General features: G+C 32.8%; 1 protein-coding gene and 1 long non-coding RNA gene across 7 annotated transcripts in view; one reads left to right on the forward strand and one right to left on the reverse strand.

Moving 5' to 3' along the window:
* Positions 1-19,772, reverse strand: part of LOC111507664 (ATP-citrate synthase-like) — a 59,513-nt gene that overhangs the window by 10,346 nt on the left and 29,395 nt on the right. For 3 of the 6 annotated variants that reach the window (XM_074184488.1, XM_074184484.1, XM_074184485.1), the window contains exons 2-7: positions 12,245-12,459; positions 7,819-8,123; positions 7,401-7,644; positions 5,447-5,626; positions 1,919-2,188; positions 1,652-1,863 (exon numbers count right to left, since the gene is read on the reverse strand). In XM_074184488.1, coding sequence (XP_074040589.1) covers positions 1,652-1,863; positions 1,919-2,188; positions 5,447-5,626; positions 7,401-7,644; positions 7,819-8,123; positions 12,245-12,449 — 1,416 coding nt within the window. In that variant the 5' untranslated portion in view covers positions 12,450-12,459. Of the gene's footprint in view, positions 1-1,651; positions 1,864-1,918; positions 2,189-5,446; positions 5,627-7,400; positions 7,645-7,818; positions 8,124-12,244; positions 12,460-15,483; positions 15,637-19,772 lie in introns of those variants that run through there. The other 3 variants (XM_074184489.1, XM_074184487.1, XM_074184486.1) reach the window with 2 other exon arrangements.
* LOC141486464 (uncharacterized) overlaps positions 15,752-19,772 on the forward strand; it is a 47,177-nt gene continuing 43,156 nt past the window's right edge. Inside the window, exon 1 of the long non-coding RNA XR_012467858.1 lies at positions 15,752-15,973. This is a non-coding gene — a long non-coding RNA (uncharacterized lncRNA). The remainder of the gene's footprint in view (positions 15,974-19,772) is intronic.

Raw genomic sequence — 19,772 nt, forward strand, 5'->3', positions numbered from 1 at the left:
CCCATGTTTTTTTACAACTTTTATTTGTAACTGACATTACTACCACATAGTAACAACGGCTACATCCATCAAATTATTGAAAGAAGCTCTTTCAGTACCTAATCGACATCACTGAAATGAAGCAATGGCAAGAATTGCTCAGTTTTACTGAAAATGCTATGTGGAATGTTCGTATACCTTTTGAAGGATCATACACATTCATACACCAGTGTATTGAGAATGGATTTTCAAAACCAAGTTGAATAATTGTAGAAGTATTACACATAGAGCTAGATTAGCAGCTCAATATTCCATTCAAGATAAGGATAGACTTCGATGAAACTTTTTCTCCAGTAGTTAGACATTCAATAATAAGTTTTAGGCAGTCAACTCGATTTTAATATTGATCACTTACATAGTGACAGTTTTTTTTTTATGGTAAACTGGAAGATAAAATATTCAGAAAAATTGAACTTTGTATACAAGGAAAATTGATGGATTAATAACAATTATCACTTTGTACGTTTATGATTTTTTTCATTTTTTCAAATATAGGACAGAAACAAACACTCCCAAACCTGAGATTGGTTCAAAATTTAAAATAAGATTTAGGACACATTAAAGCAATGTTTGTATGTGTGTATTACAAGCACACTGTATGTAACTATTTAATGAAAGTCATTGGAAGATACTTGCAGTTTACTAAAATTTATGGTTCAAAATTTGTAAAGGATGATTCAAAGTTAGAAGGTTATGTTGTTGCTGACTGGGTAAGTAATCTTCTTGTTCATATTTTATGTTTATGATAGTACAATATGGAATGTATTCCATATTGTACTATCATTGTAATCATATTGTAATAGGTAAAACTATACATTTTTAAATCAACTTCATCAAGATTAATTCTATTTTAGGACAGAAAATGAAACAATCTATATCCTTTTTTTGTCAGTAAGTTAGTTATTTGTATTACAGGATATTTAACAACTGAATTTGAGAAACAAACAAAGAATAGTTTTGATTCGAATTAAATACATCTAAATGAATAATTTAATATCCTTATATTAATTGAAATACTAGACAATTGATCATTCGTGAAAGTTGAACTTTTGAAACTCAAATGTATTGGATATTGAGAAATATATACACTTGTTAAGCATGAGCATATTAAAAAGCTGTATTGAAAATTCAATGAATCGTATATACATATATGTATACAACATTTTTAGATAAAATTGTTATTTATGAGAGAAAATGAGAACCAAACCACCTTGAAATCCAAAATGAGTACCCCCAAATAAAAAATTACTGACACTTTACAATTACGTCATCTAGAATACTACAAACATATAGAATGAATTTTATTACATCTGGAATCACAATCAGTAATTTTTCAAAAGAGGTATTTTCAGATGAAATCATTAATGAACAAGCCTAAGCTAAAACAAATCCAATAATCATCATTTTCAATCTTACAAGTCCTCACATTCTCAAGTTATGGCAGTTGAAAATTATAACTTTACACATTCGATGCCCTATTTATATTTTTATGTCAATTCCTGCAGAGAAAGTTTTTCAACTTGTGAGGAGAGGACTTGAAAAAACTAAGCCAAGGTTATTTTGAAGGTCAAAACATGCACAATACAATACAAAATCAAGTACTCATACTCACTTTTGCATTCACACTAAAGGCGACAGAAGGTTTCGGAACATCTTTATTGGAACTCAGACGTTGCTTATTTGGTTCTTTTTCTCCGCTAGGTAGTGCGAAATTTGCCGTTGCAGTTTCAACATTATTTTCTTGGGGAATGGGTCGAGTGCCTAGGGCCATACCACAAATAGCAGTCATGTGAGTTTCCGGGCCAAAAACATACAGAGAAATACCTGAAGAAGACATATTTGTATCCAGGAAACATTTAATTTTTCTTATAAATCTCACCCAAAGTTTGTCCAACTTCACGCATTCTTCTTAAGCCTTCTTGATAATTGGGACCAGCCCTTCTGACGAAGATAGAAACTTTGTGTTCTATGAGCCTTTCCCTAAACTGAACCAAGGCAGTGATAATACCTCTGAAAGTAGCCGATACGTTGGTAAAATTGGCGATTCCTCCACCAGTGATCAACACTTTTCCTTGTGGATGCTTTTCTTGGGTCATCAGAGACAGTATTGTTTTTGCGTATTCATAAGTTTGTTGTTCAGTTGGTGCACCTTAAAAAATATTAAATTTTCAAACTTTGGGTTTGAATTAGTCTTCCTCAATTACAATTTATAAGTAAAAGTATAACCTCTGGCTAAAATGAATCTAATAAAAACATTATGATAACCAAGTTAGCATCATTAAGAGATGCGAAATGCGCGTCGAGGGACAGTGATATAGTTCTGGTGTGGGAAGCATTTTTAATATATAAATTTCTATTGTTGAAAAAATAAATTTTGAAAAATCGTAATTTACTACTATTCTAATGTATTAATATCGTAATGTACTACTATTACAGTAGAAAGAATAAGAAATTATCCAAGGGGAGAAAGGGGGTGTTGTCCAATTCATAGTACCAAGATTTCACCTTGGAAGTTGCTCAAGTCTGACTGGGAGGAAACTTTTGTGAGAATCTTCCATATCATGGGTGGCGATTCAAAAAGCAAACAAATCCACTTTGTGTTGTTGTAAGGCTTGAACACCAGCCATATTTAGCATTATCAGATCATATAAGTAACTCTGATCAAGATCCTCAGAGAGCAAGAATCCAGCTATGAAATAAACAATGATACCAAAAGACTACAGATTCAATGTCCAAAGTTAAAATGACAATCACCATTATGAAAGGACAGTGAATAATGATGTGCAGACCTCAGAAAAACATGTGCTGAAAAAAGCAATAATGAAAGCAAACAACAAGGAATTCTCAACTAAAAGAGCTGGGAGCAGATATTCATATAATGGGACCACTGATTCTATTTAACATTTTCAATTAATGACCTCTCACTAAATATCAACATGAGCTTTTGTCTTATTCAGTTTCCCGATAAAAGCATTGTTGAAATAGCTAAGTCAACTATTAGACTATTTGTTAAGGCCAAGATATTGCCCTTATAAAAAACAACTTATGTAGAATACACAGAAAAATGTTGTCAGAGCGACAGTAAAATTCTTCAGATAAATAAAAATAAATTTTCAAGTATATATAGTGAATGATAAATCACTGTCATGGTAATGAATATACTGAATTTTTATAAGAAACTTTTTAAATCCCACTTTCCAATGCTACAATTGAGGTACAACTCAATTCAAAACTATTTTTAATGCCCAAGTATATTCTGCCTTATCATTTATGTATGTTGAAATAAATACCATATATATTTTAGTGTTCTGTATTTACAAAAATAAGTGCTGGAAAATAATTGTCATGCAATATTGCACTACAAACGCTGCTTAGGGAAATGCAAAACAAACCTCAAAAACGAACAAAAACTTGTAGAATTTTTAAATTATTGAAAAACTTACAACAAAAATATTGCAGTGATTTTGATTGAAATATACATTGAATTAAATATCTGATATCATGTATTTTGTCTAGAGACCCCGCTCGAGGCTTGGTTCACGAAAGATGGAGCTGTTACTAGTTAACAATATTTTTCTTAGACGAAGGTTTCATACATGCAGTTGAGCCTCGTTAAAATTAATCGAGTCCCAGGCACTTTACTGTTTGGGTAGGATATTTCCTGCAATGATGAGAGGTAATACCTCAAAACCGGTCTGTAGGTGATCTATTCGAATAATTTCAGTATGGTCCTGCTACTGGATGAACGAGAAACATCTGCGAAACTAACCCCTGTGAGGTATCTTGTATGAATGTCTGTCGGATATAATTCAATATCCAGTGTGGTATTAGCCGAAGAAGTGGTTGTTTTCCGGTAGGTATTCGTCAGAACCTACAATGTAGGTAGTTGGTAGAGATGAATATTTTGAAATGTTATTTCGAAATATTCATTTTTGTAGTAAAGATCTTTATGCCTGGCATCACAGAACAATTCATAAACATTTTTGGCTTTCTACTACTCCATCTTGATACAAAAAAAGGATGAGGGAATTACGATGTCATCGATGACATAAGCAGATCAAGCTTATTCCGTGACATTAAAAATCGTAATTCATGAATGAATTGTGTGAATTTTCTATAATGCTATCCAATTTGGTACTGAAGAGCCTTGGGGCAAGTGTCTTAAGGCGAAACATCGATGTATACCAGTGAGGGTGACAGTGTTCCATGTAAGTGCAATTTGTTACCATTCATTCAAAGTAGAACTCCTGTGAATGATATCTGATTTTTATTCCAAATGAATGTTTGAAATACAAACTGAGTAGAGAAAAGTATCTTCTGTATAATTCAGTGTTCATATAGAAGTATTTGTTTCGAAAGATTTTTCTTCCTTCGTGTAATTCAATGTTTATATAAAAGTAGCTGTTTGAGGAGGACTTTTTTTCAGTTTGTGTCTAAAAGTTACTTCTTTGCATGATCTACACATCCATGTATAGAGTTACTTATTTTCAAATTGATTACCTCCTTCCTTTCTTTGGAATATTCCTTCATCCTTTTTTTGAATCAATATGGAGTAGTAGGAAGCCAAAAACTTTCTTTCCCAAAAATTAATCACTCCTAAAAATATAACCCCTTCAATTCAAATTCATATACACTTTTGAGAGCCTACGATGCTCAATGCAATGGCGGCTTTTACTTTTTTACAACCTGAAGTCTAGAATAATTATATAGTTAAGTTTAGAACCATTCCCGTAAGTCTGAAACAGAAGATACTTGTAGAATTCAGAGGTCAGAAACTTATCTCAACAATAAAAAAATAATCATAGCCCATCAGTTAAAAAAAGAAGTAAATTCAAGGAGAGCCATCAAAGAAAGGTCAACAGAAGACTAAAATTCTGGTTTCATTAAAAATTGCAGTTCGGAAGCATATATATAAATTGGTTAGGCAAAGAAAGTAGGATTTGAGTTCCCACATGTCGAAAGGTATGACAAACTCTTGAGTCCTGCAGTGCTAAAAATTGAAAGCAAAATGGCAAGATGAAAAGGAATATATGCAGTTAAATTTGGCATTGTAGAATAGTTCATAAGAATGGACTGTTTTCACCGTTACTAAGAGTACAAATCTCAACATCTTCACAAATCTTGTGCTATTTTGAGCATATGCAGCTCCGAGAAATAGAATTATAGTATAGAATATCAAATTAATTTCTCTGGAATCATTCGTCATATCAATAATTCGAAAGGTTATATATATGGAGATTCTGTTGGACGTTGGAAAAATTCAAATTTCAAGAATTTTAACCGTGCATGACAAAAATCTAGATAATTCTCATTAAATACCTTTCACAAAAATTATAATTCTATATTAGCAAAATAATCAATGGAAAGAGCAAAATCAGTATTTGAGAAAATACATTGGTTTGCTTACCTGAATATTCTCCATAATTGGCCAATTCCTTTGCTCCTCCCAAATCACATATTGTGTCACTGTAAATTACAGACGCTCCACCGCCAGCAACCATGGTCCAAATTCTACCAGATTTATTCAAAATCGTTAATTTTAAGCTAGCACCTGATTTGGAATCCAAGTCCGCAATATAAGCCTCCTCTGGGAACAAATAAATGAATGGATTATAATATCGATCCTCGGATAGTGTTAACAATAACGTTTGTTTTCTTACTGACAAAGATTGATTGATTAAGAATAATTAAATGATTGTAGAAGTATCAAAAAAAACTTAAATGAATAACCCCCAAATACTAAGTGTTCTGCAATGCAAGGAATTCATAGAGAGCTATGAATTACTCGTCCAATGTTCAGTTTCCTTTTATAATTTAATAATACTATTTATTTCGAATGCTTAAAAAAACCTAAATATAAAACGTTTTTAAAAGTTAATCAGTATATGCACATATTGAGAAAATTGATATTTTTAAGGTGATATGTGAAAGTTTTTATGGAAAAAATTTTACATTTATTTTAAAAAAAAGTTATTTCATTCATAAACAGGAAAACATTCACACGATAACACATATTGTGTTGATGATAACCAATAAAATTTATGCAAAAGGAGTTGGATTGACTGATGTATGTTTATAAATACCGAATATTTAAAAGAAAATCACCTTCAAAATACAATGAAAATAAATCGAAATTTAGAATATGGGTGAGTTTTTGCAAGGAACCTTTTCTGGTTGGTGAGTCGGCCGCGTAGTGACCCGCAAGGTTATGAAATTTGAATTAGTTAGATTTTTTATGGGGTTACTTCAAGACGGCAGTTTATAAAACTCAACCAACATTCCTAGATGACTTACGTCAAAGGGTTATTGATAACTGCTGCAACATTACATCCAAAATGCTTCAAAACGTCCTAGAGCGCCTTGAACAAAACCTTCATCACTGAATGTGATTTTAAACACATATTGAAGTAAAAATTCAGTAAGATAGTGGGCAAATTGTAAGTTTCATTATTCTTCCTTTGTAATGTCAAAAAGTCAGTGGTAACTTTCTTCATGTTAACTTGCTGTCAATTTCATAATGACTTTATTTCCATTACCAGCTGTATCAAAATCACAAAGGTGAAAAGCGTTGAAAAAAGAAATCAATGACCTTTCAAATAAGGTATTGCTTGACTCCTTCAAGGGTGTGAAAGTGACTAGATTGATAACAGGCCTAAAAAGTTTCCCCCTCGAAATAAAATACAACAGGTCTGAGCAAACTATTTTCCAGAATGTCATTCATGAGAAATTGGCCCACCCTGTATTGTATAATGACAGGCATTTCATGTTCAAATTAATAGAATGAATAAATGGCGTTTCTAAGAAGTAATATATTTCAACTAAAAAATTAACTAAGTAAATTCCTTATACTTGTGAAAATTGGTCCATTACTAGGGTTGGTGTGGTGACGACAAAGAAAAGGAATGCTTTTAAAATGTAAATTGCGAAGTCACAGGTAATTATGTCAGAATAATCAAATTTATTATTCAATCGTTCAACTCAGGTTCAAATCACGTGTATTAAATACTATTTCGAAATGAAGCGTAACCAGAATGTGTAGATTAACCTTCAGACCATTTTTATTGACTCTTCTAATTGGGCTTCCCAACATCGTTAACTTCAATTAATTCCGGCTTCTCCGACATGCCTGGCGAAAAGACAAATAAAAAGAGAAAACAATACAACGGATTTGATGCTTATACTTTCTCTAGAATAGACATTCATAATGTACAAGCTTGAAGGGTACCGCAAACTAATCATGCAGAAATTATTTGTAATTTATTATCTAAAATATATTTGAATCTTTTCAACAATGAAACATCATCTTTAAATAAAATAACTGAACAGTAAACATTAACTTTAGCTGTATCACATAAACTCACCTGGTAAGGCATCTCTTCCAAAAGGTGGTGGATAATCAATTTCTCCCCACATAGGTCTGCAAATGAAATCAGCAGTGGCATCTAATTTAGCAGCCAAATCCAAAATGAATATTTCTTTATCAGTAACAACTAGCGGGTTAATTTCCAAGTATGTGAAATAAAGCTCAGTGTATAGCTTATAGAGATTAAAGATAAATGTGGAGATCATTTCTTTCTTGGCGGACACCACCCCTCCTAATAACACCTGAAAAAAGCAGTCATTTCTTTATTATATCATAGAGCTCTGATGATAAATTGAATAAAGTCCAAAACGTTGGCAAAAATAAATTGTTCATTTATGAAAAATTTTTTGATCCCTTTCCCAAATAATAAAAAAATAGTATTTGAAATCAATTTCAATGTCTATGTTTTATTTTACCTTCGTTATGGTGGCTTCATCGACAGTTTCTCCTACGGGCACGTCTAATTTTAGAGCTTTGCTGTCTACATCTCCAATATCCACCCCTCCCTGGTGGTAAAACAGTATCGTGTCTGCATGACGGTGTGAGTATATACAAACATAGGTTTCTTCGGTGTCGTTGTGAGGTATGAACGGTTCGATGATAAAGTTTCTAAGTTTGCCGGTAGCAGCACCCACTTTCTGGTCTTTGTTCATTCTTTCCGCTATCCATTTTTGAACGTCATCTAGATCTTTATTGACAGCAATCAATCCTGAAAAAAAAGCTTGTACCGTTATGTCTTTGAGATGATACAAGAAATACATTCTTCAATGAAACACAAAACTTTAAGAATATTTCATATAAACAATAAATAGCACCTCAATATTTGTCCAACATTGTCTCTTTGGCAACAAGATATTGAGTGGCATCATTTTTGCTGCAGTTTTAGAATTAAACGGGCACTGAAATCGTTTTTTAAATGGAACTGTACCATTTGGATAAAAGGTAAACTTGTTCTATTGATGTCCTATTTTTTTGAAGGAATTCACATTGAATACAGAATAAAAAAAAAGTTTGTCTAATTGCTACTAAGTTTATTATTGACCGGTTTCAAGTAACTTGAAAATGGTCTATTAACCGGTCAATAATAAATTAGTATAATAAATTAGACAAAAGTTATTTTCTTTATTCTATTTATGAAAGGTAAAATTGGAAAAAAGTTGGTTAAATTATTTCAGAGTACTATTGAATGACACCAAAAGTCAATTATTGTTTTAAAAAGTCCAGAAATTTCTAAATTTCATTTTTTGCTGCTCTACCTTATTTTCAGATACTGAGAATATGTTCTAAATGTTCATAAAACTTTTATGCAAGATGCATAGTCCGACTTGGGTTTCCCTCAACTTTAAAATATTTGAATGGATCTGTACTTTATGTAACTATTTTTTTGTTTATCGATGTTCAAATACTGAGAAATTGAATAGAACAGTATATTTCTAGGAGTTGTCTGCAATTTGATAATCATTAGGTAAATGTATTGGTGTCGCAATGTTTTTTAATTTTTTTTAATATATATCTTATATGTCCCATGGATTTTAAAATAGTTATATTATCAACACGAAACGTCGTCAAGAAAACAATCGTTATTTTTAAGAAAAAAATGATTCTGTTACCCAACCAACCTTTCTTCAGAAAAATTATCGGATCACTAAACTAGTTAACAGTAAGTTTGAAGGTGATTGACAATGTTTCGTGATGAATTTCACTAGTTCGGACTTCCATTGTCTACTATATGAAATGATTTGAAATCCCTGAAACAAGTAAAAAAGAATAATATTTTCAACTATTCTTTTTTAATTATTCTTTTTTACTTGTTTCAGGGATTTCAAATCATTTCATATAGTAGACAATGGAAGTCCGAACTAGTGAAATAGTTAACAGTAAATTATAATTTTTCTCGAAAACAACTTCGACATTCCAGTCTATTTAAAAAAAAGCACCAAGTGATTGAAATGTGTTACTACTATCACAACCTTCCAATATTTCCAGTCAGGTTTTCCCACTTCGAACAATCTCATGAAGTTTAAGGAAAACTCAAACTTTCATGTCTTGCCTCCATTTTGATTCTTGTGATATTCAATGAAAAATAATCTGCTACTGACAACCTGAACGATATCAAAACATTTATGGATTCATCTTTTCTAATTCAAAGCTCATGTGAACTTGATGAAAGTAGAAACCGGTATTAAATATTATTATTTTTTTGAAGATACTTTACCGGAGAAATAAAATTAGGTATCCACTTCTGCTGATATCTTTTACTTTGGTAGATTCTGAATATTCGAATATTTATTCTGAATATTTTATCGGAACTATTTCTAATGGCTATAATTTTCATTTTGATAAAAAAATATCTACTTAAAGACTACGAAATTAATATAATTTAAAAAAAAAATAAAAAACCTGTTTTTAAAGAACATCGAACTAGAAAAATAAAAATATTTTTTTTAAATACGCTTAAAACAATAACTAACGAAAAATACAAGTATTATTGTGAAAAAAGCGACGGGCGCTTGAAATACAAAAAATATGGTACAAAGCGCCCACGTCTTTTTGCAATAATACTAGTATTTTTCGTTCGTTATTGTTTCAAGCTTAAGAAAAAAAATATTAACAACTTTTCAGTAAGATGTTTTTTAAAAGCGTGTTTTTTAGTTTTTTTAAACTATATTTATTTTTCATTTTTCAGTTTCGTATGCTATGAAAGCGTGTTTTTTAGTCTTTTTAAACTTTATTTATTTTATCTAAACTTTGGGATCAGTCAGCCGTATATTGTTTATAAAAATGACCATTGATATTTTCCGATACCGGAGAGGGAGCCTGAAAATCAGCTACCAAGCCCAAAGAAGGCAGCTGGCGCGCAAAGGAGGGTTACAAATAAGGCAGCAGGCGCGCGTTAATAAAAAAAATACTTTTTTCGAATGAAGAAATACATGTAAAGTGAGTTCGAATTATATCAAGGAGGTTACGTGGTTACGTACAGCGCCATCTGCCTGCGAATAGATCAAGCAATAATGTCGATAATTCTGTCAAATACAGATCCCAAGCATTCAAACGGTAATAAATATGAAATGAAAAGGATAGTTACAAACAAACAAACAAACAAACGTACATACAGGTGAAGCTAATAAAAGCGTGATCAAAAATAATAATAAAAATATACTTTTTTCAAATGAAGACATACATGTAAAGTGAGTTCGAATTATATCATTCACTTACTAAATCAAAACCAACAAAATCACACTTTTTATCAATTACGCGTACGTATTAATTTCAGATTAAACGGAGGTAAGCCCGATTTGAGCAGCGCAATATTGTTAGCAGGGGAGCCCACGATGCAAAATGGTTGTTTACTCGAGGGTCATTGAGACATATCAGGTTGCAAAGCTTAGATGATAAGAAAAAAATTATATAATATACACCTTTTCATCGGTGGGGAAAGCGGCTCTAGATTTTTAAATATTTAAAAAAATACTGTTGCATGGGCATAAAAAAAAATTAATCGAGAGCGTCAGATTTTCTAAGAGGGTATTAAGTGCAACAAAAAAAGCGCTCATTCAATAATCTGACGAAAACTCGCGGCCATTATAATGTGCAAAAAAAATTCGCCATTTTGAAATACTCAAGCGCGTCAGATTAAGATATATATGGTTCATCTTTATGTTTCAGACGTGCTATCTGATAATCTGACGATTATCTAGAGGGATCCGCTTAATCTGACAAAAACAATAATTTTTTAATTTTTTTTTCAATTCAATAAACTTAATTATTTGAAAAGCTCAGGAAATAGCATGCAAATAAATAAGAGTATGTTTTTTAAGTAGAATACTTAATCAATTGAATAATTAATGAAGAAAATAAAAATGAAACTTTCTATTTTTTACCTCTTTTATTTGTAACTAACATTTTCAAACTTATATATGGTATAAGTTTGAAAATGTCCTTATAGGACGAAACTGCAGTAACGTTAGTTACAAATAAAAGTGGGAGAAACATAGAAAGTTTGATTTCTCTTTTCTTCAACATGATTTCCTACCACGTAGTAACGGCTACATCCATCAATTAATTGATTAATTAATCATCATCATCTTCATCACGAACGAGTCTCTGTGATCAGCTGTGATGGCAACAGAATTCAGAGTGGGGACGGATTAAGAGAGTAATAGATAGAGAAAAAGTGAATAGAGAATAGAGGAATAGAAACTCATAGAGGGAAATATAGGTATCACACAGCGGCACGCATTAAACTTTATCGACGAATTTTTGTTATTTCGGCTTGCGGAAATCGTCAGATTAAATATTTTTCGTTATCCTTGAATTATTTCCTTCAAAATAAAAAAATTAGCTACGGTCGAGAATGTCGAAATGACGTTATTTTTTTGCAACTTTGCTGCCCTCCCCTTTCTTTACGTCACTCTCAAATTGTCAGATTACTGGAATATACACTTTTTAGCAGGTAATTAACTCACCCTACCTTAATCTGACGCGTTCGAGAATTTCTGATGATCAATTTTTTTTTACTAATCTGATCCTTTATCCCTCACAGGCGACCTTATATATGCGGCTCATATTTAGTGGAGATACTTAACCGGGTACACGGTATCCCCCTGTATATTAATCTGCCGCACTTTAGTAAATTCCGAAATTCCCGCTTGGGCTCCCCTATTATGTGCAATTGTTTAAATAATTTTCATGAATGAAAATTTTATATGTTGAAAATATCGATTTAAAATGTTGGATTTTCCACGTTTCTTCTTTATGAAACGTTCTTCTTTGAAATAAAAGCGAAGATTTATCCGATTTGAGCAACGCAATATTGTGCAAACATTCAATAACAAAACTTACCTAATTTTCCTCTCCTTTTAATGAGCTGGTCTGGCTTAACGACGAGTTTCTCTGTTTTCAACCAAGGATTGTTGGCCACCAATTCAGCAAACTTGGTGTCTTGATTTACGGAAGCAAATCTGCATTGAACTGCAGCTGTACCGCCTCCAAGATGTTTATTTATAATATTTTTTCCGGTCGCTTCCCTTATAGCTTTGGCCGACATCTTTCCAAAACTATAAAAAAACGAATTTGATAAATACTTCTATAGCAGCTGACTTCATTGAAAAAATATTTCATTAGGAAATTCTATAGCTGCGAATTACACAATTATATTAAAATATTAGACAGTTTTCAATCCTCATTAGGTATAATATTGAATAATCAGTTTTGATCAATTTATTTCGTGAGGTTGCAGGACTACTACAAATAATTCGTCAGGTTTTCGGCAATTTTATTACCCTCTTCAGAACAATTGAAATAAATAGATTAAATATTATTATGTCAGAAGACAAATATTTAGAATTTCATTAGTTCGGACTTCCATTGTCTAATGTGGTATGAATTGATTTGAAATCCCTAAAAGAATCTATAAAATTAAAATGAATAGCTGAAAGTAACAATTTAATTGAGCAAAAAAAAAACATGAAGTGAAATTACAATAAAATAATATATAAGCAACAATTGAAAATCCGAGCGATTGTGGATACTAACAATCAGAACGTCGTGAAGTTACTTGGCTTGAAATCTTATAATTTTTATTTATTTTTTATTGTTCAATCTTCAATTGTTGCTTGAATTATTGTAATTTCATTTCAGGAATCTTTTTGCTCAATATAATTGTTATTTTGAGCTATTCTTTTTAATATTACTGATTCTTTCACGGATTTCAAATCAATTTATATCATATTAGACAGCGGAAGTCCGAACTAATGAAATTCACCATGAAACATTGTCAACCACCTTCAAGCAAACAAATATGCAGAATTTACCAACAGAAAAATAAAAAAGAAACAAGCTTAAAAACGAAAAGAAAACATTCAAATCAATTTTGAAAATAGTTCAATTTTGATAGTGTCACGTGGGAAATTTCTGAATAATGGGCAATTTTTTCCTTTCTTTCTCCTACTTGAGTGAGTCTAAGAATAATGTGGGTTCGTTTTAAAAATATCCTTGTAGTTATTGTAACGAATCTGAAGCCGCCCCTGAGCGATATGCCGGCCGACTCAGCGAACAAGCACATGACATCACCGCGAAAGAATGCAACCGCCGGTAAAACTCTAGTCGAGTACCGAACCGGCTTCAGATTTCTAGAAAAGACCGTTACATTATATAAGCCCGGCTTCCCGACCCAAGAGGGCAGTTCAGAAAGTGAATCGAGCGGCTAAACAAGACATTCAAATAATGGAAATAAATTAAGCGTTAGTTGATAAGTGTTGTAAATAAATTAGTTTGGGATTAGTGAAATATTGTTGGAAATGAATTTGTTTAAGACAGTTAATTCATTAATTTGTTACATTATATTGGTTTCCCTATTCAAACTTTCTGTGTTCTCAAAATCCATTTTAGAATTGTCTAGACTGACATTTCGTCTACAGTCGCTTTTGTGAGAATTAATGTGAAAATTAGGAGGCCTGAATCAATGACCGCACTTCCCACACCGTTAGGTAAGTGATTCTTGGGTCCGAGAATCAAGTCTCAAGTCTACCATTCAAGATTTCTGTCCAAGTGAGGAAAGGCAACATGAATTCGAGATGGTAGCAGTAGTTTAGTAATCACCAAATTACATGTATTTATAAAAGCATACAATAAAAAAATGGGCGATTAATATAGATATGAGGAAAGGTTTGACAAAACGAGTCTTATTATTGAATTTTTATCAGAGGAAACATGGGTATTGATGATTCATTCAAGTTTTTGGAAAACTTGTCGTGAAACATCAATATCGAAATTCTTTCCTTTGAAGATCATCAAGATATAATATATTTTGAGTTACTCGGAAAAAACATTTTAGTGCATGAATTTCTAAATAGTATCAACAATATTGATATTATTTTTTCCTAAAAAGAAATGAATAATATTCTTAGTATACTACAAAAAAGAAACATTGAATATAAAATCTAAAAGTATACACTGTTTAAACGTGTACATGATGTTTAAGAAAAAAAAACTGTTTAAAATCTGTTTTTCCGTTAATCAGCTGTCGCCCCCATACGAACAACTCTCAGAAATTGAGAAACTTGTGCGAGCTAAAGACTAACGGGGTCTTACCTTTTAACGTGTGATTCCTAACACGGTTGCAGAATCATCCCAGCTTCAACCAAATAAATTCTCTCAAGAAAAATATCTGGTCGAGGCAGGAATCGAACCCACGGTCTTCCGATCGTGAGTCGGGCGCACTACCACCGCGGCCAATTCCACAACATATTCCAAAACATATAAAATTCGAAAATTTAAATGTGTAAACGTATAAAAATATGAATGTTACAATATAAAAAACAAACTCGTCTTAAATTAAAAGTATTCAAAATGCTAAGTAGGGATGAAAACATATATATGAAAATTACCGAAGACATTAATTCAGTAGAATTTGTTCATAGTAATGTTATATTTTCATTTTTGAGCCATTTGATCACTGAAATTTTGCCCGATTCAAGAGTAGAGAGGACATCATTCCACCAAGGAATCCAATAATCAGAATAACAATCTCAACAGACTGGTCTGATGGTCTGCGAAGTTCGAAGATAAAATCCCGATCATCCGTCTTTCTTCTTCTCTTCGAACGACATTCGTACCACTCAGTGCTGAAAACTCCACGACAAATGTCGTCATGCTCTGACGGTTGAGGAGTATATCAGGCTTATTAGCTTGCATGAGCCTAAAGGTGGGGAGTAAAGAGTTACAAAAAACTCGGCACTTCTCAATCCCCACAAAGGATTCAATATTCTCCGGAGGAACCTACTTTCAGGCTATGATGAACCCTTCAGTTTCCGACTTCAAGCCACTCAATCTGAGGAAAGCAAAGGCAAGGTATTTTGATATGCCGATGTCTTCAATATTAAAGAAGTCTCCATGCATTGGCAGCTAAACATAGGATTAATTAAGTAAGAAAGTCGAATTGGTAACGGCCCCACTGCATGAAGGATCGCCTAAGTAAATTGGGCAAAGCGGGCAGTGAGAAACTACCGAATGATTATAGTCAAGTAATGAATTTGTTCTATTTTAAGTTATAAAACAAGATAGAAGATTTTTCAACTCACCTACGTACAAACGTTTTGTTTTAAAATTTGATTTTTGAATTGCGAAACGTCCACTGACGATAATCCGTACTCCAGAACAATGCAATTAGAACTGATTTTCGATGAAATACCCGTAGCAGTGAAAATGAGGAAAAAACAACGACAATTAAACAATTACAATTAATTGAATAATCGTAAAAAATCACCAATAATTGGTTTATTTTTTAGGTCGCTAATCAAAATAAAAAAAATCAGCTTACAAGGTGAATTGTGAATCGATTCTTCAAAAATAGTTGCTTTTTATACCGCTGAAGATCGAGTACTGATAATGACTAGTTTTGATTGTAAAATTGTAGAGCAAGTACACGCCTGTAGAATTCGCAGAAAAATCCTTGAAACGACAATGAAAGTATCTAGTTAGAAATATGCGGACCGAGTGCAAGTGAGACTTTCACACTGCGACACATTGTGGTATAAGTATGCACAGGAAGAAATCCGTTGTGTATTGAAGGTATTTTCATTCAATCCTTTCATCCAATTTCATAAAATATTTAAACGCATGATTTTACAATATTTTTGAAAAATTTATCATCAGACTAAACTACATCAATTATTTATTAACAAAATGTTTAAAAGCCATTCGATTCTTTGAGATATCTCTCCTTGATGGGGAATGTGTGGAATGAAATTTGCGGCAAAGTTTCTGGTTTTACATTATTATACAGAATACGCCAGCCATTCCGGAACAGTTAAATATTTCCGTTGTCTGCAAATGATTTTTTTAAAATTTGGTATGATTATACAGCAATGCTGCAACTCTTGGAACAATAATCTCGTCAAATCTGTTACTTAACAACCAAGGGATTTTATAGGAAATAATCCATTAAAGGTCAGCGAATCCCTTAATTAACTGTTTAAGTCTAGTTCATCATGAGTTGAATTTCATGTTAAGTAACTATAAAACTTAAAATACGACCAATATATTTGATTCAGAATGACGTGTAGAACACGTTTTAACACTGTTATCAACACCCATACCCAGGTTAAGGTTCCATCTAAACTTTTATCCTCAACCTTGACCTACTCAGGCCAACCCACTACGAATATTTCAAATTTTCTACAAAACAAAAGTGTAAATATTGCTTTCAAAACCAACAACAACTCAGGCATGCACATTAGTAATAACAAAGTTCAGTTTCAGAAAAATCGGGAGTGTATAAATTATCAAGTGGGTCATGTCCGATGTTTTATATAGGTCAAACTGGAAGAACTTTCAAAGCCCGCATAAAGGAACACAAAAATAGTTTCCAGAATGGAAAAATAAATTCCCCATATGCCACTCATTTAATCACAGATGGACATGAGTTCAACCATGAATTCAAGCCCCTCCATTTCTAGAAGAAAGGTTTAAAACTCCATATGTTGGAGAGTATGGAAATGAACAAATTTAAAAACTCTCAATATCTTATGACCGATCAAACTGAACTGAATAATTCACCATTATTGAATATGTTCATTTCCAGGTAAGAAAGTTAAGTATAATTAAGGTTCTTTCCAAAATTTAATTTATTCATATTGTTAATGAATTTATACTTGACTCTTTAGGTAGATTCATTTATACAAGTATTAAATATGTTAGAGTTTAGAGTATAAAATAGATGTAATTTAGAAGCAACGTATTATTTTACGATAGAGAACGCTAGTGTATAGCGAAACACGTATCGCGGTTTTTGTAAAACCATTCATAGTGAAAATCATACAGTAAACTGTATTAATAATCAAGTATTGGCCAATTCTATTCAAAATTCACACTTACATACATTCATATATAGCAGAATACACATGTTATAATCAACAAGAATCAATTAAAGTCAAGTAGCCACTTGTAATAACAAAGGAAACAGTTAATAATAATGGATACTCTTGAGATAAAATAACTTAAATCGTGATTGACAGAGTACTCGAGTGATTTGTCATTCGAATGATGATATTGTAACAAATTAAAGAATTTACTGTCCTAAACAAATTTATTTCCAACAATATTTCACTAATCTCAGACTAATTTATTTAAAACACTTAGCAACTAACGCTTAATTTATTTCCACTATTTGAATTCCTTGTTTAACCGCTCTATTCACTTTCTGAGCTCAACTGCCCTCTCTGGACGAGAAGCCGGCTTTATATATCGGTAACGATCGTTCTAGAATTCTATAGTCGTTTCGGTACTCAACTAGAGTTCAATCGACGATTACCGTTTATTCGCTGGCCAACATATCGGTCAGGGGCGGCTTTAGATTCGTTACAATATCAACCGCGTCCTGGTATAGACAACATTCGGTCTTTGTGACAAAATATACAATTTTTTCAACCTCCCTTTCCAAAATTTGTCTCCCCTCTCAATTTTGCCGACCTGGGCTGTTGCCCTTTCAACTCTTATGGGAATCCAGCCCTGCAGATAGCCGCGAACACAAGACAAATATTTGGTTTCGATTGCTTCGAATCATCAACCATAGTCCTCGCCATTAACGGTTATGGCCTGGCCAACGTCGTTCTCAAAGAAATATGGACCGATGACGCCTCCAGCCTAAAATCCACTCCAAACTGTGACTTTTTCGGGATGCATTGGACGCTCCTGTATCGTCCCAAATTCGGTAATTTTTTTTGTTACGTATCCACTCATTCAGAAATGGGCCTCACCGCTGAAGATGATTTTTCGATTAAAATTAGGGTCAGTTGCCAACTGTTCCAGAGCCTGTTCAGCTAACACACGTCGTTTTCTTTGGTCGTTAACATTCAGTTCCTGGCCCAGTTGAATTTTGTATGGGTGTAGGCCCAAGTCACGATGCAAAACTCGCCAACAGTTTTCAAACCCACGAAAGAAATCTTCAGGTCGGCTAAAGACAAAAGAGACCCATTATCAGCAGCAGGGGTCTATCGCATATCGTGCACTTGTGGGAAGGTATATATCGGAACCACCAAACGATCCATGGGAACAAGACTAAAAGAGCATAAAAGGAACTGCACAAACTAGGCCAAGCGGACAAGTCAGCTATGGCAGAACACGCACTTAGTGAAGGAGACCACATAATTTTGTTTGAAAACACAGAACTAATTGCCCCCAATCCGGGATACTATAGCCGACTGGTACGGGAGGCAATAGAGATCCACAAACACACGGATAATTTCAACAGAAAAGAAGAAGCGGTGAACCTCAATCGAATATGGAACCCTATTTTAAGGAATTCGAGAATAACGAACGGAATGACAACAGGCAGCAAGATTGTTAATGTTCCAGGTTCAAGTACAGGTACAAGTGCAGGTACACGTACAGGTACAAACACAGGTACCAATACAACTGATTACCTGACAAGGCATAAATACGCTTTAAGAAGCCTAAAAGTTAGTCATCGGACTGCAATCCATGATGGTTAAACATCTGAAGAAGCTAGCCACTCGCGCCAGCGAAACGTCAGGAAGAAATTCCAAAAATCCACGGCTTTCAAACTCGAAAAACAATGACATTTCGGAAGTCTCTGTTGGAAAACCCTATACAAAGCTTGGCAGCGGTTAGCACAAAAACATATATTGCATTTTTTTTCATTTTTTGGAAAGATAAACTTGAGAGAATATTCATGGCCCTAAGAAGTAGAAGTATCTAGTAAGAACTCGATCGATATTCAAATTACTTCACGTTTTGGAGTATTTATTTTATTTTATTATAATTGAAACAATTTTGAATTAAACTACAGTAACTGTCAATTTACCTTTACTTTCATTATCTACTAGTTCTTATTTAGATACTTTTTAATCTCGGTAGCAATCTCTCGTGCATCATATCAGGAAAAACATTAGAGACAATATGATGATCAGCTCATTAGTGTTTTATTTTCCATTTTTTATTAAAGCTATTTTGTATAATTATCTACATTTATTTTCAAAACCTACCGGAGTCCGGAATAATAAACCACTCAATAACTGATAATAATAATGATGCTTACGTAAAAATGAATGTGGATGAGTGGACAGATCCGGAACATAAATTAGATGTCGAATGTCATTTTAACGACAATACTAATAATTTCAAAAACTACACCTCACGATTTGATCTCCACAAACTTCATTTGAAAAGTATATCACAACATGTTTCGCTAAGACATTAGCTTTTTCAAGTGATGTCTTAGGGAAACATGTTGTGAAACATTTTTCAAATGAAGTTTATGGAGATCAAATCATGAGGTGTAGTTTTTGAAATTACTATGGATCTTCATCAAGTAACGGCCGAATCAATAAAAAAAACAATACTAATAAGT

The sequence above is a fragment of the Leptinotarsa decemlineata genome, unplaced genomic scaffold, assembly GCF_025532065.1.
Source record: "Leptinotarsa decemlineata unplaced genomic scaffold, Ldec_3_MD MMD2_tig00026354_RagTag_RagTag, whole genome shotgun sequence".
NCBI classification, from domain to species: Eukaryota; Metazoa; Arthropoda; class Insecta; order Coleoptera; family Chrysomelidae; genus Leptinotarsa; species Leptinotarsa decemlineata.